The following is a 26,922-nucleotide window of genomic DNA, read 5'->3' on the forward strand; positions in this document are numbered from 1 at the left end:
CGCAGGTATATGTTCAGTGAGGTGCTGAAAGGTTTCTTGGGGAATGGCAGCCCATTCTTCACGGAGTGCTGCACTGAGGAGAGGTAGCGATGTCGGTCGGAGAGGCCTGGTACGAAGTAGGCGTTCCAAAACTTCCCAAAGGTGTTCTGTAGGACTGAGGTCAGGACTCTGTGCAGGCCAGTCCATTATAGTGATGCTATTGTCGTGTAACCACTCTGCCACAGGCTGTGTGTTATGAATAGGTGCTTGCTCATGTTGAAAGGTGTAATCGCCGTACCCGAATTGCTCTTCAACAGTGGGGAGCAAGAAGGTGCTTAAAACATCAATTTAGGCCTGTGCTGTGATAGTGCCATGCAAAACAACAAGGCGTACAAGGCCCCTTCATGAAAACATGACCACACCATTACACCACTGCCCCCAAATTTTACTGTTGGCACTACACACGCTGGCAGATGATGTTCACCAAGCATTCATCATATCCACACCCTGCCATCGGATCACCACATGGTGTACCGTGATTCGTCACTCCACGCAATGTTTTTCCACTGTTCAATTAACTAATGTTTACGCTCCTTGCACCAAGCAAAGTGTCATTTGATTTTTACTGGTGTGATGTGTGGCTTATGAGCAGCTGCTCAACCATCAAATCCAGATTTTCTCACCTCCTGCCTAACTGTCATAGTACTTTTAGTGGCTCCTGATGCAGTTTGGAATTCCTGTGTTATGGTCTGGATAGGTGTCTGCCTATTACGCATTATGACCTTCTTCAACTGTTGGCGGTATCTGTCAGTCAACAGATGAGGTCGGCCTGTATGGTTTTGTGCTGTACATGTCTCTTCATGTTTCCACTTCACTATCACATTGGAAACAATGGACCTAGAGATGTTTAGGAGTGTGGAAATCTCCATACAGACATATGACTCACTTTACACCCAATCACCTGAGTACATTTGAAGTCCATGAGTTCCGCGGAGTGCCCCATTCTGCTCTCTCACGATGTCTAAAGACTACTGAGGTCACTGGTATGGAGTACCTGGCAGTATTGTGGCAGCACAATGCGCCAAATATGAAAAAAAGTATGTTTTTGTGGTGTCTGGATACTTTTGATCACCTAGTGTAATACTTGATTTAGAGTTGTTGCAACACAGCAGCCCAAGAGCCTTGTACAGTCTTCTACATCTACATCTACATCTACATTTATATTCCGCAAGACACCCAACGGTGTGTGGCTGATGGTTGTCCCCAGTTGTTGGTGTTGTGGTCTTCAGTCCTGAGACTGGTTTGATGCAGCTCTCCATGCTACTCTATCCTGTGCAAGCTTCTTCATCTCCCAGTACTTACTGCAACCTACATCCTTCTGAATCTGCTTAGTGTATTCATCTCTTGGTCTCCCTCTATGATTTTTACCCTCCACGCTGCCCTCCAATGCTAAATTTGTGATTCCTTGATGCCTCAAAAGATGTCCTACCACCCGATCCCTTCTTCTAGTCAAGTTGTGCCCACAAACTCTTCTTCTCCCCAATTCTATTCAATACCTCCTCATTAGTTACGTGATCTACCCACCTTATCTTCAGCATTCTTCTGTAGCACCACATTTCGAAAGCTTCTATTCTCTTCTTGTCCAAACTAGTCATCGCCCATGTTTCACTTCCATACATGGCTACACTCCATACAAATACTTTCAGAAACGACTTCCAGACACTTAAATCTATACTCGATGTTAACAAATTTTTCTTCTTCAGAAACGATTTCCTTGCCATTGCCAGTCTACATTTTATATCCTCTCTACTTCGACCATCATCAGTTATTTTACTCCCTAAATAGCAAAACTCCTTTACTACTTTAAGTGTCTCATTTCCTAATCTAATTCCCTCAGCATCACCCGATTTAATTTGACTACATTCCATTATCCTCGTTTTGCTTTTGTTGATGTTCATCTTATATCCTCCTTTCAAGACACTGTCCATTCCGTTCAACAGCTCTTCCAAGTCCTTTGCTGTCTCTGACAGAATTACAATGTCATCGGCAAACCTCAAAGTTTTTATTTCTTCTCCATGGATTTTAATACGTACTCCAAATTTTTCTTTTGTTTCCTTTACTGCTTGCTCAATATACAGGTTGAATAACATCGGGGACAGGCTACTACCCTGTCTCACTCCTTTCCCAACCACTGCTTCCCTTTCATGCCCCTCGACTCTTATAACTGCCATCTGGTTTCTGTACAAATTGTAAATGGCTTTTCGCTCCCTGTATTTTACCCCTGCCACCTTCAGAATTTGAAAGAGAGTATTCCAGTTAACATTGTCAAAAGCTTTCTCTAAGTCTACAAATGCTAGAAACGTAGGTTTGCCTTTTCTTAATCTTCCTTCTAAGATAAGTCGCAAGGTTACTATTGCCTCACGTATTCCAACATTTCTACGGAATCCAAACTGATCTTCCCCGAGGTCCGCTTCTACCAGTTTTTCCATTCGTCTGTAAAGAATTCGCATTAGTATTTTGCAGCTGTGACTTATTAAACTGATAGTTCGGTAATTTTCACATCTGTCAACACCTGCTTCCTTTGGGATTGGAATTATTATATTCTTCTTGAAGTCTGAGGGTATTTCGCCTGTCTCATACATTTTGCTCACCAGATGGTAGAGTTTTGTCATGACTGGCTCTCCCAAGGCCATCAGTAGTTCTAATGGAATGTTGTCTACTCCCGGGGCCTTGTTTCGACTCAGGTCTTTCAGTGCTCTGTCAAACTCTTCACGCAGTATCGTATCTCCCATTTCGTCTTCATCTACATCCTCTTCCATTTCCATAATATTGTCCTCAAGTACATTGCCCTTGTATAAATCCTCTATATACTCCTTCCACCTTTCTTCCTTCCCTTCTTTGCTTAGAACTGGGTTGCCATCTGAGCTCTTGATATTCATACAAGTGGTTCTCTTCTCTCCAAAGGTCTCTTTAATTTTCCTGTAGGCAGTATCTATCTTACCCCTAGAGAGACAAGCCTCTTCATCCTTACATTTGTCCTCTAGCCATCCCTGCTTAGCCATTTTGCACTTCCTGTCGATCTCATTTTTGAGACGTTTGTATTCCTTTTTGCCTGCTTCATTTACTGCATTTTTATATTTTCTCCTTTCATCAATTAAATTCAATATTTCTTCTGTTACCCAAGGATTTCTATTAGCCCTTGTCTTTTTACCTACTTGATCGTCTGCTGCCTTCACTACTTCATCCCTCGGAGCTACCCATTCTTCTTCTACTGTATTTCTTTCCCCCATTCCTGTCAATTGTTCCCTTATGCTCTCCCTGAAACTCTCTACAACCTCTGGTACTTTCAGTTTATCCAGGTCCCATCTCCTTAAATTCGCACCTTTTTGCAGTTTCTTCAGTTTCAATCTGCAGTTCATAACCAATAGATTGTGGTCAGAATCCGCATCTGCCCCTGGAAAAGTCTTACAATTTAAAACCTGGTTCCTAAATCTCTGTCTTACCATTATATAATCTATCTGATACCTTTTAGTATCTCCAGGATTCTTCCAGGTGTACAACCTTCTTTTATGATTCTTGAACCAAGTGTTAGTTATGATTAAGTTATGCTATGTGCAAAATTCTACAAGGCCGCTTCCTCGTTCATTTCTTCCCCCCAATCCATATTCACCTACTATGTTTCCTTCTCTCCCTTTTCCTACTGACGAATTCCAGTCACCCATGACTATTAAATTTTCATCTCCCTTCACTACCTCAATAATTTCTTTTATCTCGTCATACATTTCATCTATTTCTTCATCATCTGCAGAGCTAGTTGGCATATAAACTTGTACTACTGTAGTGGGCGTGGTCTTCGTGTCTATCTTGGCCACAATAATGCATTCACTATGCTGTTTGTAGTAGCTAACCTGGACTCCTATATTTTTATTCATTATTAAACCTACTCCTGCATTACCCCTATTATTGGTAAACAGCCCCGGTATTCCATAGGATTGGCAAGGTGACCTTGCCTTCACTGAACCATTGTGTGATGATGCCATTGATGATTTGCACATGGTAATGTCCCCATGTCTACCTGAAACGCTATTGGTCACCCATCCACAACCATCATTAGCAAAATACATTGGGCTGACGCTTATGGGGTGGCGAATACAGCCTCTGAGTCCAGAGAAAACACTAGGGCCTCTGATGATAGTCTTGCAGCTCACCACTTGTCATAAACTGTTGCCAAATGACCTACATTTTGGCATACCCCACACATGACTGTGTATGGGCAGTCCTATCTAGTATGCACCAAATAACAACAGGACCGCTGACTTACACTTGAGTGGAAACAGATGCAGGAGGAGAATGGCGCCTAGAGTCTGACAAATGTCACATGCAGAGATTATGACTCTTCGGCATACTTGTACCTGCCAAGCTCACCGCGGGTGATGACAGGCAGCACTGTGACATTACCATGTGCAAATCGTCAATGGTATCATCACACAATGGTTCAGTGAAGGCAAGGTCACCTTGCAAATCCTATGGGATACCGGGGCTATTTACCATATGTAAACTTTGCAACCCGCCAGTATCAGAAAGTGCATCACTTGCTGCTACAGTAAGGTTATGTAATTCAACATCTGGGCAGCTTCAGATAAACAAGGATCTGACAATGCTAATGCCGTAGTTTGGACCTTGGGGTCAGGTACTAACCAGATCATCAGGTTCCCAATTAATGAGTCCGCATAGAAGGTAGCACAGTGGGGATACTCAAACTGATACTTGCCTGAGAGACCTTGCATATGATCCAGGAAACACATGATGGCCTATGGCACTTGCAGTGCTGGTTAAACTGCAGTGGTACCACCACCACATGGGTTTGATGTCCAAAGTCTGCGCAATCGACTGACAGAGTTCCCCAAAGTTAAGTTTCTCAGGCTCAGTAAAGGACTTGAAATTTTGTATGATTTCATACAACTCCACATAGTTGGACAATAACAAGGTGGCCTTATCAGTTGGATCGACAAAACCCTTTACCTGGCAGTGCAGCATTCCCATTGACTTCACTTCTGTTTGAGCAACTTGTGCATGTGCTCCTGCTGCAGTTGTTGTTGCATCTTGATGCACAACTGCTGATACAAGCATTGCACACTTCTGGGTCCATGGGGGTCAAAAATTAACAACATAGAAAAAAAGGAAAAAAAGCATCACATGTGTAAGAACATTCCATTGCCGTGCCTGCTTGTGTATCTGAACAGGTGTGACAGTGCTGCAAAACCATCCTGTCAGTTCAAATGTCCCTACTCCAGCAGATGGTGGTTGCTTGACCCGAAAGCCAGGGAGTTGGATCCAGGAAGAGGGAAAATTTGACATGTGGATCAATCCACATGAGAGCAGAAAATCTGAACATCATGTAGAAATTGGAATGGAGAAAAGCATAAAATGTGACCAGCAAGTATGACTGAAACAGCTAACGCATGAAACCAAGAGTACAGCACAATGCAAAAGGCAGGTCCATGTTGGTTGATCTCAGCTTAAGATATGACAGGTCCTGCTTTATTGCCACCAGTAAGTAAACACCTGGGTCTGCAGTTCTGCCCATACAAAGGGGGTGACATCCATGGTAGCTTGCAGCTCTACTCTGCCATGAGACTCACACCAGTTCATCTGTGTAGATGTGTGTGTCCACTGGCTGTGAAACTAAAGTAATTTTAACAGCTTTATCCATAATACCAAACCTCTGTTTCTGAAAATACTGTCAACACCTTTGAAAGATACTTATTTCACAGTTGCAAATACCACTATTGATTGCTGGCAGAGCTGCAAATGAGAACCTCATGCTGTGCCTCATGCAGAATGTTGTTTCTTCCATACATGTTTCTGTCTTGTGTGTCATGTTTTGCCATTTTATGTGAAACATCTTTAACAGGATTTGTCTTGTAAACATAGGACTTCATGTCAAAAAGGTTACATATTAGCACAGTCTCTCTCATTTTTAGCAATTTGAGAAGTGTTCCTTCCTCTTGGTTGACTTTGCCATAACAACCAGTGGCACATTTCATACAGCTTTCAATTAGCTCAGCAGATATATTCTCGTGGTGCAGAGTATTTTGAAGTATTGCTACTTCAGAATAATTTATTGGCTGCAGAAATGGGAGGTGTTGTATTTATACTGTGCATGTGGATAGCTGTAGTTAATAATTTGTTCACGAAACAAAGCCATTCACACCCAAAGTTTGGTGTGAGTACCGCGGTACTTTACTAGGCATTATTGGAGAAATTATGCCCTTGTCATGCTATGATCGTTGAACTGGCTTTTCCAGCCAGTTATAAAGGGAGTTACTGTTTAATGTGGACTCTAAATTGTTATGCAGCTTCAAATTTTGCACATTTGGAGATCATTACCAGAGGTGAGAGACGTAGTAAATGACATGACAAATCATAGGAATGACTAGGGAGTGAGGTCACTGACCTTTGACTTATTAGTCTGTCATTTATCCACTGAGCCACTGATCTCACTATCTCATCATAATGCCAATGAAAGATTTTATTAGTCTAATAAGCTGGATTTTGTTTTTCTCATTAGCTTACTGGCTCCCTTTTTGTCCTTGCAGCAGTTAGAATAAGAAATTTTCTAACCAGTGCACAATTATTGGAGAGAGAAAGAGTCATTATGGAAACATCCCTTGACTGTGGCAAAATCATTTATCTACAGTATCGTTTCTTCCAGAAGTGTTAGCTCATTGAGATATAGGAAACAGCTTTTGTGAAGGTTTATAATTTATATAAAAAACAGCTAAATTATAAACCTTAAGTACAACAGCCACGTTTCTCAACATGTCGTCTTTCGACAAAATAGCGTTAAGCTTTTGTGAAGTTTACAAAAATGGAGAGAGAGGTATTGTTAGAATTGAAACTATGAGGGCGGGTTGTGAGTCATGCCTGGGTAGTTCGGATAAGAACCTTCAAGTTTGAGTCCCTGTCAAGCGCACAATTTTAATCTACCAGGAAGTTTCAAAACAGTGCACACTGTACTGTGGAGTAAAAGATTTATCCACTAAGTATATGTTGTTTCCAATTGATACTCGGGTACAAGCTGTATAAAGTGATAGGAAATCTACACTCTAAGTAAAGACCAACTACCTGAAGGTTGTGGCATCAAGGGCAAGTCTGTTGGAATGAGATAAATGTTGGGAATGAAAATATCCTTCGGTGTAGTGTTGCTATCACTACCACTTCCTTTAGAAAACTTTACCTGGAAGTCTGATCAACTCATTATTGCAGATGTTATCTATTCCAAAAAAATACTTCCAAGCAATTTAACATTGGTAATGAAGGCCTACCCTTAATTTACTGCTTTCATGTCCTGTTACCTAGTGTGTTTTATCTCTGCAAAAGTGTTTATTATTACTGATAGTTCTGAAAAAATTATCTATGTTTCTTTGATTGTGTGTTCATGTATTCTTGCTGCTGAAGTGTGGCTTGGTGGCTTAGCTGGTAAATACCAGGCCAAATCTAAATTCGGACCAAGGATATTTTTCTGAAACTTATCACTCCTTTCACATCTTGCAAAGGTTTGTTAATGTGGATAACACCAAGTTACATCCTCGTTTGCAGTCCAAGTTAAGCTGTATACGAGGGTGGTTTAAAAAGTTCTCGGAATCACAACGAGAGATCAGCACTAGCGCAATGAGTTGTTCAGGTGATATTCATTGGACTGTTGCCTGTGAACAAAAGTGCACAAAATGGTAATGGAGGATTGCTGATTGAAAGTGCGTGAAATTGGTCACGCTTACCAGATGTCATCTGAAAAGATATATCAAATTTTAACTGAAGAATTAGAAATGAAAAAATTATCTGCACGATGAGTGCCGCAATTCTTGACGCTGGATCAAAAACGCATGAGAATGGACATATTGCAACAATGTTTGACCCGTTTTAGGAGAAACAAACAAGATTTTTTGTGCCACTTTGTGACCACAGATGAAACTTTGGTGCACTACTATACCCCAGAGACAAAACAACAGTCAAAGCAGTGGAAACATGCTGATTCTCCGCCACCAAAGAAAGCGAAGACGATTCCTTCGGCGGGAAAGGTCATGACAGCAGTGTTCTGGGATGCGAAGGGGATTCTGTTTGTAGATTATCTCCCCACCGGGCAAAGAATTACTGCAGAATACTATGCTAACGTCCTGGACAAATTGCAATAAAAGATACACGAAAAAAGGCCAGGTTTAGCAAGGAAGAAAGTCATCTTCCATCAAGACAATGCGCGCGCGCACACATGTGCCATCGCCACGGCAAAATTACACGAACTAAGGTATGAATTGTTGCCACACCCGCCTTGTTCACCTGATATGGCTCCGTCAGACTTCCATCTCTTCCCAGAACTGAAAATTTTACTTGGTGGACGAAGATTCACTTCAAATGAAGAATTGATAGCTGGAGTTGACAACTATTTTGCTGGCCTGGAGGAAACGATCTATAAGGAGACTACATTGAAAAATAAAAAGAAGTTTCAGCGATGTAAATACTTTTTTTATATTTGGTTCTGAGAATTTTTCACACCACACTTGTATCTCAGTATGTCAGTTCAAAACGGAGAAAGGTAAGGGCACATTGCACTGAATACTATAGGAACATGTCTAGTAAAACACTGTGGTATTCAGACTACATTTAATTTGAGGAAAACTTTACTTCACTTACCGTCACCAAATGAGGTGACGCAGTTGTTAGGACAATGGACACTGGACTCGCATTGGGGGTGGAGGGGGGGGGGGTGGAGGGGGGGACAGTTCAGACCCACATCCGGCCATCCTGATTTAGGTTTGCATGATTTCCCTAAACCACTTCAGGTGAATTCCAAGATGGTTCCTGTGAAAGGGCACGGCTGAATTCCTTACCCATCCTTCCCTAATCCGATTGAACTGATGACATCACTATTTGGTCTCATCCCCTAAATCAACCAACCAACCAACCATCACTTACCGTCAGGTGTTACCTTTCCCTTGCATGTGGCAGTTAAAATCCTGGTCCTCCTTGTACATGGACCTACATCTTTCTGCAGTTGTATCACAGCATTTTCTTGTGTTATTTGGTTATTAAAAATCTTTCAAAAATGATGACTTACATGGTCTTCTCTTTCTTCTGTTGATGTTGGGTGTGGTGATGCCAATGTTGTTTGTGTTGCTGCTGATGCCTTTATTCTTAAAGCTTAATTGTCATCTTCACCAACCTGAATCCATTCTCTATATTGTCACGTTTAGCTCAACTTATATTTTTCCTGGTCCTATTTAGGTATAGGTTGTGCTTAGTGAAACTGTGTCCACTGTAATGAACAGCTGCCGACAAAATGAGAAATAAGTCAGGTTCTGTCATTTCTGTATCAACATGCTTCACAGCACAATTAAAATTTGGCTGGTAATAGTGCAGTAACAGTTCAGCAAAAACACATTGTTGCACCATAAGAGAATAAAGAGGTATGCATACATAATAGCAATCACGCAGCTGAAAATTTTCTATATGACAGTACACATTGGTAAACTTACAGCTAGCTGCAAAAAGAAACACACACACACACACACACACACACACAGAGAGAGAGAGAGAGAGAGAGAGAGAGAGAGAGAGAGATATCACAAATTGTATTCTGTAGATTTGTATGGTGCAAGTTAATGATTTAATTGGTATTGTCCTATTACTTTGTTATTTTGTGCAAAGTATAAATATTATTTTATCTGGTTTAGGCTCTTCTCTTTTTCAACATATCAACTAAATTTAATGTTTTAGAAGTCAGTGCAGTCAGTGAACAGAATTGCAAATGAATTTGTTCTAGCTTTGGTTGTTTTGCCTAATTTAGTATGTAATATAACACTAACATAAAGTGTTTCTTTAACAGACACTCTGACAGAACTTTTTATGGCTGATCTACTTCCTCCACACCGAAAGCTGAAAACTTTTGAAGCCAGGCCTCATGTCATCCTGCAGGGGTTAAGTGAAGGAAATAAAGCCAAGAGACAAAAGTACCTCATGTACTGGTTTTTTGAAGATCAACTCAAGGAATTGTATATGACATTTGTACAGTCACTACAGTCTGTCTCCCATGATTCTGTGGACAAGAATAAAGAGAAAGCTATAACAGCTTTCTATAAACTGCTTGCAGGGAATCCTGAACTAGAAAGTGTAAGTTTCAAATGTGATCATTCGTGGCACTTAATATTTATTGATCTGTACCTTAGTATCATTAATATTCAAGGTGATGACAGTATTATGGACAAAAAAAAAAAAATATTTACTCGCCTTCATAATATACACATATGCAGTACGTATGAAGATTAATTGCTAAGTAGTGTCTCCACGGGAATAACACACCAATCGCCAGAACCAGTTAAAATCAAACTATAACAAACTATAACATTTTGTGTGAAGCCTCTTTGAAGAACTACATTTATTGCAAGTTATCGTAGTGAAAGGATGTTCAGGAAGTTTTCTGTTTGATTCAAGCAGTATTCAGTAGAAGCTGTTATAAGTGGAAGATGTTGATTTAGTGGATACTAACAGGTAAACAAAAGTTTAGTATGGTAATAAGAGTATTAATGTGAAAAATGCGTGACAGCAGCTTAAGAGGTGAAGGTTGCTACACTCAGATTGTTCTGCTGCTACTGAGGACTTTTAAAACTGTTGAGGAGGTTTGATCCATCACACAACAAAAAGTTCTCTCCTCTATAGAAATTTAAGAATGTGTGGGTCAAACTGATTTTTGTTCTCACTGTTTAACTTGACTGTTAATGCTTGAAGTGACTCCCAGGACTGAAAATTTGCTAGTGGCTTCTGTTTCGTTACATGGCAGAAGATGAATTTTTTCTCTACATCATTACCACTGGAAATTAGATTTGGGTCCACTTTATGAATCCTAAATAAAATGACAAATCATTGAATACTGGCACAAAGTATCATAACAGAAAAAAGGTTCAAAACACTGATATCAGTTGGAAACCAAATTATGTTATCATTTAGAATGACTGAAACAAGTTACTGTTTAGCCACAGATCATTACATCATTATAGTTGTTTTGGGGTGTTCAGTGTGAGGCCTCATTTGATGCAACTAGCCACACTAGTTTATCCCGTGCAAGCCTTTTCGTATTTGCACAACTGCTGTAACCTGTATCTACTTGGAGCTTCTTAATGTAGTCAAGATTTGGTCTCTCTCTACAATTTTTTATCCCACACAATGCCATCCATTACCAAATTGAGGATACTTTAATGTTTCGGGATGTATCCTGTCAAGTTGTGCTATAAACTTCTTTTCTCCTTGCTTCAGTTAAGAACCTCTTCAATACGTACCTGATTTATCCACCAAGCCTTCATCTTTCCTCTGTAGCATTGAATTTCAGAAGTTTCTGTTCTCTTCTTATTTGAACTATTTATTGTCCACAGTTCACTTCCGTTAAAAAATTCTGTTTCATAAATGCTTTTCCTGCTGTTGCAAGTCTGTACTTCTGCCATTGATAGTTATTTTGCAACCTAAGTACCACAACTCTACTACTTTTAGTGTTCATTTTGTAATCTGATGCCTGCAGAATCACCAAATTTAAATAAACTATATTGTATTATTCTTACTTTATTTTTGATGATGATCATTTTATTACCTCTTTTTAAGATACTATCCAATCAATTCATCTTATCTTCCAAGTCATTTTCTGACTCTGACTGAATTATATTGCCACTGGCAAACCATAAAATTTGTTTTCTTCTCTAAAAAATTCAGTTCATTTTTACCAATCATTCTTTGGTTTTATTTGCAGTGCGTTCAGTGGATAGATCAAAAAATGAGGGGGATAGCCTCTTCTCTAAACTTCCACCTCCCTGTCATATCCTTTGACTCTTATAATAACTGTCAGGTTTCTTTATTAGTTTTAGTTAACCTTTGGTTCCTTATACTTTATCACTGCTACTTTCTGAATTTCAAAGTGTCTTCCAGTCAATATTGCCAAAAGCTTTCTCTGAATCTACAGATTCTGTAAATGTGGGTTTGTCTTTCTTCATTCTGTCATTGTAGATAAGTAATAGGGCGAGTTTTGCCTATGATGATTGTGCATTTCTTTGCTAGTCAAACTGATCTTCCCCCCAATTTGGCTGCTACACTTTTCCAGTCTTCTGTGAATTATTTGTATTAGTGTGTGACAACCATGGCTTATTATACTGACACTTCAATAACATTTGCCCATGCTAGTACCAGCTTTTTTTTTTGAAGTGGGATTATTGCTTTCTTCTTGAAGCCTAAGGGTACTTAGCAGTCTCATATATCTTGCACACCAGGTGGAATACTTTTTTTCATTGTTGGTTCCCCAGAAAGATCTAAATAATTCTGAGGGAATGTTTCTACTTCTGGTGCCTTCTTTTTACTTAGATCTTTCAGTCCCCTGTCAAATTCCTCTCACAATATGATGCCTTCCATCACACATTCATCTAGATCCTCTTGCCTTTCCATAACATCTTCAAGTTTCTATCTGTTTTTAGCTTTTCTATATATAAATTTCACTTTCCAGCCTTTCATTCTTTGTTTAGTACTGGTTTGCCATCTGAGCTCTTGATATTCATACAGCTGCTTTCATTTCCCAAAAGGATTCTTTGATTTCCTTGTATACAGTACTTATCTTTCCCATAGTAGTAAAGATTTCTACAGCTTTGCATTTCTGGTATAGCCATTTCTGCTTTGTCATTTTGCAGTAACTTTCCGTATCATTTTTAAATGTCCATATTGTCTTGTCTTTCTACATTCTTTGTCATTCTTACATTCTCTCCTTTGGTCGGTTAAATTCTATATCTCATACTTTAATCAAGGATTACTGCTGGGGATGTGTTTTTGACTAGTCAGTCCTCTGCTACATTCAGTAATTCATATTTCAGAACTGCTCATCATCTTCTATCATGTTCTTTTCCTCTGTTTCAAACAATAGTTGCCTAATGGGAACTCTCTTTGAAACTCTCAACAACCTATGGCTCTTTCAATTTATTCAGGTCCCATCGCCTTGATTTCATACATTTATGTTTTGTGTTCACACCTCCTGCTGCAAATGTTTTGCATAGAATCTGGTTTGGAAATGTCTGTCTTGTCATCTATCTTACCCTTCTATTTATCTATCTTTTTGTATACACGTATAAATTAAAGTCCCCTGCCACTATTTCTGTCTATGCATTCAGGCTAATCTCAGGAACGACTACTGGGATTATAATACGGTAGACTGATTCATGGAGGAAGGTTTGTGCAGACATAAATTCAAAATATTTCATACAAATTGACCCAGCTATAAAGAAGTCCCCTGCCACTGTGAAAATGATGTCATTGCCATCTAGTGGTGAGTGGCAGAACATGGAATCACATAAGGCCATATGAGACTGCAGCCCCAGGCTGACAAAAGCTACTCTTATCCAGAGGCCAGTGCCAGCTACTACTGACTTCCTAACTGACCTGTGGTGCAGGGCGTAAGCTGATAAGAGCAGGATTTTTGGTGCAGAGTTAATATATAAGGGGTACACAGGAAATGTGGGAAAAGTCACACACAAAATGTAGCTTGTGCTGGACTGTCGCCGAGCAGTGTGTGCAGTGCACAAGTAGCAGCAAGTGGCTTAATTAGTGTTCATATAAGTGTAGTAGTCAAGTTGAAAATTTGTTTGAGTGTTCTTACCGCACTTGTTTAGTTAAATCCGTCAAATCATTGTGCAGTTTCATATTTAGCAGGAGCAGATTTGCATTTTAATATCTGTGACATGTAAAGTCGCGTAGTCGTCTGTCATTTGTTTATTTCTTTCACATAGTCTTTGTATGTTACTGACAGTACAGTTAACCTTCTGCCGCCGAGCAGTGTGTCAGCAGTATGCAAGTAGCAGCATTACTGCATTTACTAGGCAGTCTTGTATTTTAATAACCGTTTAAATTTTGTGTCGAACTGTTTGTGCTCTCTGTAGATTACTTCAGACGTTCTTTGCACAACAGTATTTAGCATGGATAGGGACTGCGTCTGCTGTGTTCAGATGCGGGTTGAGTTGGCATCCCTTCGCTCCCAGCTTCAGGCAGTGTTGGCTTCGGTCACAGAGCTTGAGGCTGTTGCCAATGGGCATCACTGTCGGGGTCCGGACAGGGTTTGTCGGGGATGGCCAGCTCGTCCCACGCATTCTCCGATCGGACTGTGGCTGTGCCTGCCCAGGATACCACCCACATTGAGGCTGACCCCACACCCATGGTAGAGTGGGTGGTCGTCTCGAGGTGTGGCAGGGGGCGAAAGACATTCCGGAGGGCTGAACGGAAGGCCTCTCCAGTTTGTCTGACCAACCGGTTTCAGGCTCTGTCTCCAGCTGATACTGATCTTTGGCTGGACATGACTGCTTGTCCTGTTCCAGAGTTTGCCCCTTAGTCTGCAAGATCCGGGCGGTCGCAGAGGGTGGGCTTACTGGTAGATGGGAACTCCAACGTCAGGTGCGTAATGGGGCCGCTTAGGGATATGGCTGCAAGGGAGGGGAAGAAAACCAATGTGCGCTCTGTGTGCATACCAGGGGGAGTCATTCCAGATGTGGAAAGGGTCCTTCCGGATGCCATGAAGGGTACAGGGTGCACCCATCTGCAGGTGGTTGCTCATGTCGGCACCAATGATGTGTGTTGCTATGGATCGGAGGAAATCCTCTCTGGCTTCCGACGGCTATCTGATTTGGTCAAGACTGCCAGTCTCGCTAGCGGGATGAAAGCAGAGCTTACCATCTGCAGCATCGTCGACAGGACTGACTGCGGACTGGGTCTGAATCAGAGGCCGAGATGGCTCTCGACCGTGTGGGCTGCAGATTCCTCGACTTGCGCCATAGGGTGGTGGGGTTTCGGGTTCTGCTGGATAGGTCAGGAGTCCATTACACACAGCAGGCGGCTACATGGGTTATGTGGCGTGGACTGGGCAGTTTTTTAGGTTAGATGGCCTCGGGCAAGTACAGAAAGGGCAACAGCCTCAAAGGGTGCGGGGCAAAGTCAGGACATGCAGGGACCAAGCAGCAGTTTGTATTGTAATTGTAAACTGTCTAAGCTGCATTGGTAAAGTACCGGAACTTCAAGCGCTGATAGAAAGCACCGAAGCTGAAATTGTTGTAGGTACGGAAAGCTGGCTGAAGCCAGAGATAAATTCTGCCGAAATTTTTACAAAGCCACAGACGGTGTTTAGAAAGGATAGATTGCATGCAACAGGTGGTGCCATGTATGTCGCTGTTAGTAGTAGTTTATCCTGTAGTGAAATAGAAGTGGATAGTTCCTGTGAATTATTATGGGTGGAGGTTATACTCAACAACCGAGCTAGGTTAATAATCGGCTCCTTTTACTGACCTCCCGACTCAGCAGCATTAGTGGCAGAACAACTTAGAGAAAATCTGGAATACATTTCACATAAATTTCCTCAGCATATTATAGTCTTAGGTGGAGATTTAAATTTACCAGATTTAGACTGGGGCAGTCAGATGTTTAGGACGGGTGGTAGGGACAGAGCATTGAGTGACATTATACTGAGTGCACTATCCGAAAATTACGTAGAGCAATGAAACAGAGAACCAACTCATGGAGATAACGTCTTGGACCTACTGATAACAAACAGACCCTAACTTTTCGACTCTGTGAGCGCAGAACAGGGAATCAGTGATCATAAGGCCATTGCAGCATCCCTGAATAAGGAAGTAAATATTAATATAAAAAAGGTAGGAAGGTTTCTCTGTTTATCAAGAGTTATAGGAGGCAGATTTCAGACTACCTAACAGATCAAAACGAAAATTTCTGTTCCGACACTGACAGTGTTGAGTGTTTATGGAAAAAGTTCAAGGCAATCATAAAATGCGTTTCAGACAGGTACGTACCAAGTAAAACTGTGAGGGACGAGAGAAACCCACCGTGGTTCAATAACAAAGTTAGGAAACTACGGTGAAAGCAAATAGAGCTTCACTGCAAGTTTAAACGCAGCCAAAACCTCTCAGACAAACAGAAACTAAACGGTGTCAAAGATAGCGTAAGGAGGGCTATGCGTGAAGCGTTCAGTGAATTCAAAAGCAAAATTCTATGTACCGACTTGACAGAAAATCCTAGGTAGTTCTGGTCTTACGTTAAATCAGTAAGTGGATCGAAACAGCATATCCAGACACTCTGGGATGATTATGGCATTGAAACAGAGGATGACATGCATAAAGCTGAAATACTAAACACCTTTTTCCAAAGCTGTTTCACAGAGGAAGACCGCACTGCAGTTCTTTCTCTAAATCCTTGTATGAATGAAAAAATGGCTGACATCGAAATAAGTGTCCAAGGAATAGAAAAGCAACTGAAATCACTCAACAGAGGAAAGTCCACTGGACCTGACGGGATACCAATTTGATTCTACACAGAGTACGCGAAAGAACTTGCCTCCCTTCTAACAGCCGTGTACCGCAAGTCTCTAGAGGAACGGAAGGTTCCAAATGATTGGAAAAGAGCACATGTAGTCCCAGTCTTCAAGAAGGGTCGTCGAGCAGATGCGCAAAACTATAGGCCTATATCACTGACATCGATCTGTTGTAGAATTGTAGAACATGTTTTTTGCTCGCGTATCATGTCATTTCTGGAAACCCAGAATCTACTCTGTAGACTCTCAACATGGATTCCGGAAACAGCGATCGTGTGAGACCCAACTCGCTTTATTTGTTCATGAGACCCAGAAAATATTAGATACAGGCTCCCAGGTAGATGCTATTTTCCTGGACTTCCGGAAGGCGTTCGATACAGTTCCGCACTGTCGCCTGATAAACAAAGTAAGAGCCTACGGAATATCAGACCAGCTGTGTGGCTGGATTGAAGAGTTTTTAGCAAACAGAACACAGCATGTTGTTCTCAATGGAGAGACGTCTACAGACGTTAAAGTAACCTCTGGCGTGCCACAGGGGAGTGTTATGGGACCACTGCTTTTCGCAATAGATATAAATGACCTAGTAGATATTGTCGGAAGTTCCATGCGGCTTTTTGCGGATGATGCTGTGGTATACAGAGAAGTTGCAGCATTAGAAAATTGCAGCGAAATGCAGGAAGATCTGCAGCGGATAGGCACTTGGTGTAGGGAGTGACAACTGACCCTTAACATGGACAAATGTAATGTATTACGAATACATAGAAAGAAGGATCCTTTATTGTATGATTATATGATAGCGGAACAAACACTGGTAGCAGTTACTTCTGTAAGATATCTGGGAGTATGCGGGCGATGCAGGCAGAACGATTTGAAGTGGAATGATCATATAAAATTAATTGTTGGTAAGGCGGGTGATAAGTTGAGATTCATTGGGAGAGTCCTTAGAAAATGTAGTCCATCAACAAAGGAGGTGGCTTACAAAACACTCGTTCAACCTATACTTGAGTATTGCTCATCAGTGTGGTAACCGTACCAGGTTTGGTTGACAGAGAAGATAGAGAAGATCCAAAGAAGAGCGGCGCGTTTCGTCACAGGGTTATTTGGTAAGCGTGATAGCGTTACGGAGATGTTTAGCAAACTCAAGTGGCAGACTCTGCAAGAGAGATGCTCTGCATCGCGGTGTAGCTTGCTGTCCAGGTTTCGAGAGGGTGCGTTTCTGTATGAGGTATCGAATATATTGCTTCCCCCTGCTTATACCTCCCGAGGAGATCACGAATGTAAAATTAGAGAGATTCGAGCATTCACGGAGGCTTTCCGGCAGTCGTTCTTCCCGAAAAACCATACGCGATTGGAACAGGAAAGGAAGGTAATGACAGTGACACGTAAAGTGCCCTCTGCCACACACCGTTGGGTGGCTTGCAGAGTATAAATGTAGATGTAGATGTAGACTGGCATTGGGTCAGTTGGCCAGCAAGTGGCCATTGCTTGGGCCAAACTCTGCGTCGCGATCGGGCGGACCACATCATACGGGTACTGCAATTTGGTGGCTGGCAATGTTTGTGCCTTTTGAGAACTTTCCTGGCGAGCACTTCTCATATCATTTCAGTTAAATGAAAGTGATGATATTCAGTTATATAACATTGTTCTCTGAATTTTCATCATAACTATTCATTGCTCCGTAAACAAAATTATCGCTATGCCAGTAAAGTCATCCGTCCTTAGACAGTTAATGGTACCCACGTGAAGCCAGGGCGGGTCCCTAGTTCTATTATACAGGGTCATCAGAAACAGTCTGAAAAGCTTGTAAGGGTATTGGAAGGTAGTAATTGTTAAGAAAAATTTTGTTATGTTGCACTGTTTCTAAGTTAATTAGCATTGAAGTTAGCCAACTGTGCCATTACATTTGCAGATTCAAGTGAACCACTAGATGCTGTTAGTGTCAGTTATGATCGTGCTATAGATGACAGCATACGAGACTGTTCAGCATTTAGCTCAAGTTCGATCATTACTACCATCCCATGTCCAGTTTGTGGGTCGCTATCATGTTCGGTTTTAGGAAACCAAATGAACACATTTGGCATCACCGTCTCTGGTGGGGTACTTGAAGTCGTGCATGCAACAGTGTGATTGGCTAACTTCAATGCTGATTATGTCAAAAATGGCACAATGTATTGAATTTTTTTTTTAACAATTATCTTTCAGCACAACCTATCCTGTAACTTCCTTACAAGCTTTTCAGACTGTTTCTGACCACCCTGAATATCAGAAAACTTTTATTATCTCCAGGTGTCTTCCACTTATACAACCTTCTTTGATAATTATTAACTCGGCGTTAGTAATGATTTTATTGTGCACTTTGCAAAGCTCTACCATATGGCTTCCTCTTTCATGTTTTCCTCCCAGTCCATGTTCTCCATCTGTTTTTTCTTCTGTTACTGTTCCTACCATTGAATTCCAGCCCCCATCAAAATTAAATTTTTGTCTGCTGTAACTATCAGATTAATTTCTTTTATTCATCATTCCTACCCTTGCTCTTTGCAGCATCTGCTGAGCTTTATACTTGTATGACTGTGTTTGGTCCAGGCTTCTTGTCAGTCTTGGTTACACTAAAGCCTTCACTACTCTGTTGTAATATCTTACTTGTGTTCCTGTTTTCTCACTCACTATTACTCTAATTCCTCCATTAAACCTAGGTGATTGCGTATTGATGACCCTGTGCTCACCTGATGAGAAATCCTGGTCTTCCTGCTGCCACACTTCACTAATTCCCATTATCTCCAACTTAAACCTATTAACATCCATTTTTCAAATTCTCTAACCTACTACCCAATTAAGAGTCTAGCACTCCACATTCAGATCCATAGTACATAATATTTCTTTTTCCCATTGACAAAACCCTCCAGAATAATCCTGTAGATCCAAATGGGAGACTATTTTTCATCTGTAATATTTTAACCAAGTAGATGCCATTATCATTAAACCAGATAGTAGAAATTATGTCCTTACGGGATGTAATATCTGTAACTTCCTTCCCCTTTTCATTAGCCATGCCACTGTACCAAAATAGCAAGGCCATGGTGGCTAATGTTACAAGGTCAGATCAGCCAGTTATCCAGACTGTCACCTCTGCAACTACCAGAGAGGTTGCCACCCCTCTTAGTCTAGCCGCTTCATAGATGCCACTCTGACGTGGTTGTGCTTGTGGTATGTCTACCTGTATATCGTGAATGTAATGATAGCAACATTGGAGAGCTACATTTTATGTTTTTACAACAAATTCCTTGCCGGCCTGAGTGGCCGAGTGGTTCTAGGCGCTACAGTTTGGAACCGCGCGGCCACTACGGTCGCAGGTTCGAATCCTGCCTTGGGCATGGATGTGTGTGATGTCCTTAGGTTAGTTAGGTTTAAGTAGTTCTAAGTTCTAGGGGACTGATGACCACAGCAGTTAAATCCCATAGTGCTCAGAGCCATTTGAACCATTTTTTGAACCAATTCCTTATTGTTGTATGAATTAAATCATTTATGGCATAGTGATGTTCACGAAAGAAGATCACAGAGTGCTAAATGTGCATTATGAGGTGGATATGGTACAGTACTGACATGAATTTTGTCTTCCTTAGCTTCTTCAGGGAAGTGCATGAAGCGTATTGCTCAGCATTTTGATATTGTGTCAACTTAATTTTTGTCTCTGTGAATTTATCTTAAATATCTTCTTAAGGGTCACTACATAGATGCTTGAACGGATATTTAAGAAAAATTGAAAATGACGGCCTTGAAATATTACTTCTGCTGTAATTGGGTAGGTCAAATGTTTCAGGCCTCAGCTTTTAGACTGGTAACAGCATTTATTATTGCATTTTTGCTGTGTGTATTACATTTCGACATTAGTGTTGCGTGCCCTTCGTGCCTCAGGAACAAGCTACACAACTTGCTATGAGGAATTCGGATTTTACTTTCACCCTTAATTTTTCGTACAAACTAGTACTCCATGTGAACTGTTTTGCATGAAGCTTTGATTTCCGGAACTTAAGGACGCATACAGAGTGCACTGAATTTAATTATTCAACTGAAGACACTTTTATAAGAATTAATTTTACTGTCTTATCATTTTTCATAACTTAGGTTATTTTGTTACAGTATAGTTTCTTGGTAAGATGAGAAGAAGTTAATGTGTAGACTTTGTAATATACTTGTATGTGTAATAGATTAATGTGTCTCATCTATTTTCTTTATAGGTATTGCTTTCAAATCTTGTTAACAAATTGGGTGATCCAAGTCAGAAAGTTGTTTCAAAAGTAATGTATTGCCTGACTCAGTTACTTCATGTACATCCAAACATGAAAGGTGTTGTGACTGAAGAAATTGAGAAACTTCTGTTCAGGTGGGAACCTAATAAATCATAGTAGTATTGTATATTTGTAACAGTGAATTACTTTTATTGATTTGTTGTTTCTCTGTTTTAGGCCTAATATAAAACAAAGAGCTCAGTATTATGGCCTGTGTTTTTTGACACAGCTGTTGTTCACTAAAGATGAAGCGTCTCTGGCAGTTACATTAATTAAGTTATATTTTTCCTTCTTCAAAGCCTGTGTTAAAAAGGTAAATGTAGAATTGGTTACAAATTGCATTTCTTTGTTGTAGTATAGTGTTATAAAAAACATGATGCATTCATGTCTAAGAAAAATTTGTAGCATATGATGGATTTCTTATGAGAAACCTATCCTTCTTTTTGTATTACCTGCAACTACCACACTATTGCACTTATAATTAATAAGAATAGTTTGAATGTGTTTTTCATTTATGATGATCTTTTTTCTACTCAATTTATGCTATGCCTGTATGCTGCATATATGGCTTTGTTAATATAAAGGTAGTGGATGATTATACATTTTGTGTTGCCTCATTGCAGTTATTTTGAATTTCAAGAAAAATTATATTGTGTTGTTTCCATGCAGTATCTCCCACTGTAATTTGTTGGTTGTTACAGGATATTTTTAAGCTGAATAAACAAGCCCATGATGGGTTTTGAATCCTATTGAGTGTTTTTTTATCAGTATAGATCTCAAACAGATGAACAGTACTCTATATCTTGTGGAGACAGTACCTCACATACATTCAGGTGACTGCATGTATGGTTACTTCAAAGGGTTGCAATCTGCAGGCCAGTACTTGGGTGTTATACTAGCTGTCTGGATGCTGTAAGGCCTGTTACAAACATTCATGAACACACGCATTGATAGGGACTGAAAATGTATGGCAAAATTTGCATCTTGTTTTGGTGAAATTTGCAACCAATATTTTTTGTTTATAAGTGATTAGACCTTCAAATTTAGAGTGTTGTCACACTGACTTGCCTGAAAGTGAACCCATAGTACTTTCAAATTGACCTTTAAAAAAGTGGTGAGTTGGGAGCTTTTTGGCTGGAATGTTTGCTTTTGCTAAAATTTGAAAAGCTTTATTTCAAAATGGTCTTTGCTTTATGCTTTCAACAAATGGTTATTTCTGTTGAGAAGCAGCACTATTTTTATGTATTTGATTTGAGGCATTTCTTGATGTTATTTTTCTTTTCCTGCCCAATTAAATTATTAAAGAATGTGCAGAGTATTGATTTCAACCTTTTCTGGTCATTTATAGCTGTGTGACTCATACTCGTCAACTCTAGAAGGTACTTAGTATAGAAGTGGAACCAAAAATAACTCTGTTTGCATGTTGGGGGAGACTTTCGGCATGGTTGAAATGCATTAAAGGGTTTTGTTTTTTGGTCGCAGTGTAGTTCAGAGTGTGAAGGTTATAAACCAGCAGTCAGCCATGATCATAAACAAACTAGAATCTTGGCTGCCAGAGGGGAAAGGAACAGTGCAGGAAAACAAGCTGTCTCGCAGGGCAGGCAGTCTACACCTATGTTCTTTGTTTCTGCGAAAGCAGAACTTGACACGTCATAGAGGTCGTTGGTCCTTTGTGGTGCTTTGATGGTAGTAATCAAACTCCAAGATGAATCAGAATTAGTTTCTTCACACAGTTCAAAATAAGAAAAGAAAATGAGGAACACACCACTCAAAACATTCAGTAGTGGTTACCACAAAATTGCTTGTTGATATAAGCAGTGTTGTAAACAAGGTAATTCATGCCAGATCTCTACCAGTGCTTCATGCAATCAAAATTCAAAACACCTGCAACCTAAACCTGCCACATTTAAGTGTCCGTATTATACCAACTTTTGAACTTTATGTATCTTTTTCTTTGTTCTAAGTTGATAGGTCCCATGGTTGTGTCCTGTGTTGGATTATGTAGAATGTATCTTGTACCAGCTATTCATCTGCTCGCAGTTGGTGTGACACCAGAGCATTGAGTGGGAAAGATGATTTTTGGTTCCAGGAATTGAGTACATTTTAAGTATTTATATGCATAAAATGAAGAATTTCAAACTTTCTCTGATAAAATTGTTCATTTGGATACAATTTGCTAAGAAGTATCATTTATTAGAAATTTCATATTTTTGCATCTTGAGGCAGAAGTTAATGTTATATTTATTTGTAGTAGTAAAATTGGCTACATTTGTGCGTATATTTTCTGAATGTGCATTTATGGAAGCAGTTTGTGAATAACACTGCAGTCCTGGCACCAGCTGTGTAAGTAACTTCCCACTCAGTTGAGTTTATACTTCTCATATTGTTCTCTTAAATTTCAACATGATATTTGCTTACCCTACTATGAATGCATTGTGAGTGTGTTTACTGGTTAATCAAATATCTGATATTTTTGTTTATTGACGAGCAGCTACCAACAACTGCACCAATGATTTAATTTTCTTTAAGAGTGTTAGTGGTGAATCACAATTCCTATGTTATATAGTTTGTAGATGCTTGTCCGATAATATGCACCTCCTATTGGAAGATTAAAAACCTAACATTTTTTTATGATAAAAACATCCTTTATAAGCCTAATCATGAATAGTCTTACGTAAATAAATTTAATTAGCCACTCTTCTCTTACCGTGTGAGCTAAATTTGCATAATCTCAGCAACAGTTTTATCTCCTTGTTACGTTCTTGAGAAAATTATCATTTTTGTTTTCTCCATCAGAAAATATCTTGATTGATGTCAACATGTGCAAATGTCAATAACTGCTGTGCAAGATTTGTAGCAAACAGATTATTGTAATGTTTTTGTACCAAAATTCAATCACCAGAAATTTTACTGTACCCCAGCTTTATTATTTCATCAAAGATTTTCATGCACTGTACACACCATAACATAAGGTTGTGTATAATTTTCAATAGATTTTCTCTTACATCACAAGCATTCTGCTAGTTTGTTAAAGTCTCTGTGAATATCTCTCCCCGTTTGATAGATAATGTCACATAAATATGTACTCTTCAAAGGTATTAATTATCTTCTGCTCACTAAATTGCCATAGACATCAAACAAATCATTGCTGAACTGCCTCTACAATGGCAGTCTGCCAGTGCAGTTCCATGTGAAAAACACCAAATAACTTGTAAAGATTGTTGACGTTAACTGGAACTTAAAGTTTCTTTCAGTTTACTATTTTTATTTTTTTGTCATTAATCTATAGATGCATTCATGAAAGTAACCAAGACATGCAGGAAAGGATTCTCACACTATTCAATGCTACAAGGAAAAAGCATAATGATATTATAGATCAGAGGTTTTCTGTTTTCCTGATACTGATTATTGAACCAACAAGCCAAAACCTTAGGACCACCTGTGTAATAATGTTCTGGTCCAGTTTTGGAATAGAATACAGTAGCGATTCTGCGATCTGTGGAGTCAGCAAACGCTATTGTGTTCAGATGACACAAACTAAGACGCCAAGAAATCAACATGATCTCACCATAATGCTCCTCAGACCACTGCGACACAATTCTGGCCTAATGACATGGACAGCTATCCTCCTGGAAGAAACCATCACTATCGGGAAAGACTTCACATTTGCAGGGATATATGTGGTCAACAGTATTGTTCTCATAGACCAGGGCTGTCATGGCACCTCTGATTACTGCCACAGGTTCTGGAGAACCACAAGTTGATGTGCACTGTAGCATAATACCACCCCCACCAGCTGTTGGGTGGCGCATGTTCGCAAGAGTCTTTTGCCTGGATTGTGGCGTAGCTGGACATGTCCATTGATTTGATGTAACAAAAATTGTATTCATCCAATGTGGAGACGAATTTCCATTGATCCAGGGTCCATTCTGTGTGAAGTTGAGTAAAAAACATAATGTAATCGAAGTGCCAGCAAGCTTGCGCCCAGCATTTTATCTAGTAGCTGATATCTGCGTAATTTATCTGAAAGAATTTAAAGTTCTTCTCTAGTTGGTTTGTGTAACAATTAAATCCTTTTTTGTTAATTTTGTACACTAAAGAGATTTCTATTTGCATGAAAATATTTATTGACTGTATTTATTATGATTGAAAATTTGGGAAGTATATATTTGTGTGTAGACATTTGACTGTAAAATAAACCATATTTTATACCTAAAGAATATTTGTATGTAGATTCAGTAACTGGATCAGGTACTGAAACACTACACGTACTTCCATAGGGTTTCATATACATACTTTACACTATAATACCAATATATCAGCACTGAGTATTGTTTCTTTTGCTGTGTATAATTGTGCCTAATCAGTAAGTGGTGGCGTTCCCTATTCATCCATACATTATCTAGCCAACTCAAATTATGAAAGAGAATCTCAATCAAGGGTATTAATCATTGTGTCCATAAACTTAATGACTTGCCTATCACAAACTATATTTGTAGAACGTATTAACATTTAAAAATTATTAAAGATAATCTGTTACACTCTGTTGGTACATAAAAATGCAGCAGATGAACTTATTAAACATGAAACTAATAATAATAGTATCAGAATGGGATTGTCAACTTATTCTGCTTACCAACCATCAAAAAAGGCCACCTGGAACAGGTGTGGCAGACAGCAAATGGCTCTCTAACATTTTGATGTTTCTAACATATTTTCATCAGGATGAAGATACCATAAAAGTAAAAGTAAAGGATATATACTTGTGCTGTATGAAAGAAAAGTTCACTTGAGACCTTAAATTAAGGTGAAAGACAGGATATAAAAAAGATGAAATTATGATCAAGAAGCCAAATTAACTTCTCTTTCCCTTCAATATCTGCCTTGTACTCTCAAGTTACTAAATTTTGAATTTAATTTCCCCTAATTTACATCAGTGTGCATCAAATGCTGCTGTGATTGAGTTTTTATAATTTATGCATCTCTTTTCTTGCTCTCCATGTTTACCATGGTAAAATATTTTCAAAAGTCACCTGCCTCTTAATTTGTGTGTCTGTCAACCTTGCACCAGCCTTTCCTGTTTTTACAGCCATAAACGAACATCTTAGGTACTTTACAGGAAAACCACATCTTTCAAAAGAGTGCTGTTTTTCAGGTTACACTGCACTGCTGTTGTTGACCTACTAATGGTTGCTTAATATTTCCAGAAATAGAGTGATAACTATAAAAAAAACATCAGTTACTTGTAAAAACTGTATGACTGGAGATTTCCAATCCCAAATCTAGATAATCACATAATTTATCGGAGGAGCGAAGTGCTAATTGAATTATACTGTCAGTTTAATTTTCTAGATGCTGGGGTTCCCAATTTATTTACTTATGCCTGTGTATGGCTTGATAGGATCTTTGCACTGGGTGTTGATTACCACTCTGAAACCCAGACAAGCTGCAACTTTTACATGAAGATGTTTTTTGTTTCTCCTATTGTAATTGTGTATGTTACATTTCATCTGGAACATATTTATAAGGTTAGCCACAAAAACCATTGCAAAAGAAATGTTCCAATCAGTGCAAGAATTCCAATATCTCTGAAGAGATTTGCAGTTAAATACTTTAAACTGTACTCTCATTGCACTTTTTTTCAGAATAAATATTTTATTGACTAAAGTTGCCTTATCCCAATAGATAATTCCATAGTACACAGAACATGTTAGAGTTTGTGTATAAATGTCAACATAGGCTGAGATAATAAGTGTTAAACTTGCAGCACAAAGTAATAAACCTGACTGCCAAGGCGATTTACAAATCTAGTACTGTTTTTCATTCATTCATTTATTATGAATGAAGTAGATGATGATCTGTTGTTTCAAAAATATTTTTAACTAAACAATCATTTGAAATATAACTATATAAAGCATATTTTTAATTCTCTAGGGAGAGATTGATTCAAGGCTGATGAGTGCGTTATTCACAGGAGTCAATCGGGCATTCCCATTTGCTCGAAATGAAATTAACACTATTATGGAACATATTGATACACTATACAAAGTTGTGCATATAGCATCCTTCAATGTCAGTCTACATGCCTTGTGCCTGCTGTTCCATATCACTGACCAAGAAAATACATCAGCTGACAGGTAATATTGTGTGAAGATGTAATATTTGATAGTCTATTATAGTTACTTGTCTTTCTACTTGAGAAGTCATTTGAGGATTTCCCTGTTGTTTATAAGCTTGTGTTATTTGTTCTTCTTTCTTTTATTTCTCCTT

At 39.4% G+C, this 26,922-nt stretch overlaps 1 protein-coding gene and 1 non-coding gene across 3 annotated transcripts in view; both read left to right on the forward strand.

The window, feature by feature from the left end:
• Positions 1 to 26,922, forward strand: part of LOC126236748 (CCAAT/enhancer-binding protein zeta) — a 198,385-nt gene that overhangs the window by 39,535 nt on the left and 131,928 nt on the right. For both annotated transcript variants that reach the window (XM_049946284.1, XM_049946285.1), the window contains 4 exons: positions 9,863 to 10,146; positions 20,602 to 20,747; positions 20,830 to 20,965; positions 26,587 to 26,789. In XM_049946284.1, the coding sequence (XP_049802241.1) occupies positions 9,863 to 10,146; positions 20,602 to 20,747; positions 20,830 to 20,965; positions 26,587 to 26,789 (769 nt within the window). The remainder of the gene's footprint in view (positions 1 to 9,862; positions 10,147 to 20,601; positions 20,748 to 20,829; positions 20,966 to 26,586; positions 26,790 to 26,922) is intronic.
• Positions 19,654 to 19,737, forward strand: Trnap-ugg (transfer RNA proline (anticodon UGG)). Its single transcript has one exon. It is a non-coding gene; the product is annotated as a tRNA-Pro (tRNA).

This window comes from Schistocerca nitens, chromosome 2 (assembly GCF_023898315.1).
Source record: "Schistocerca nitens isolate TAMUIC-IGC-003100 chromosome 2, iqSchNite1.1, whole genome shotgun sequence".
Taxonomy (NCBI): Eukaryota; Metazoa; Arthropoda; class Insecta; order Orthoptera; family Acrididae; genus Schistocerca; species Schistocerca nitens.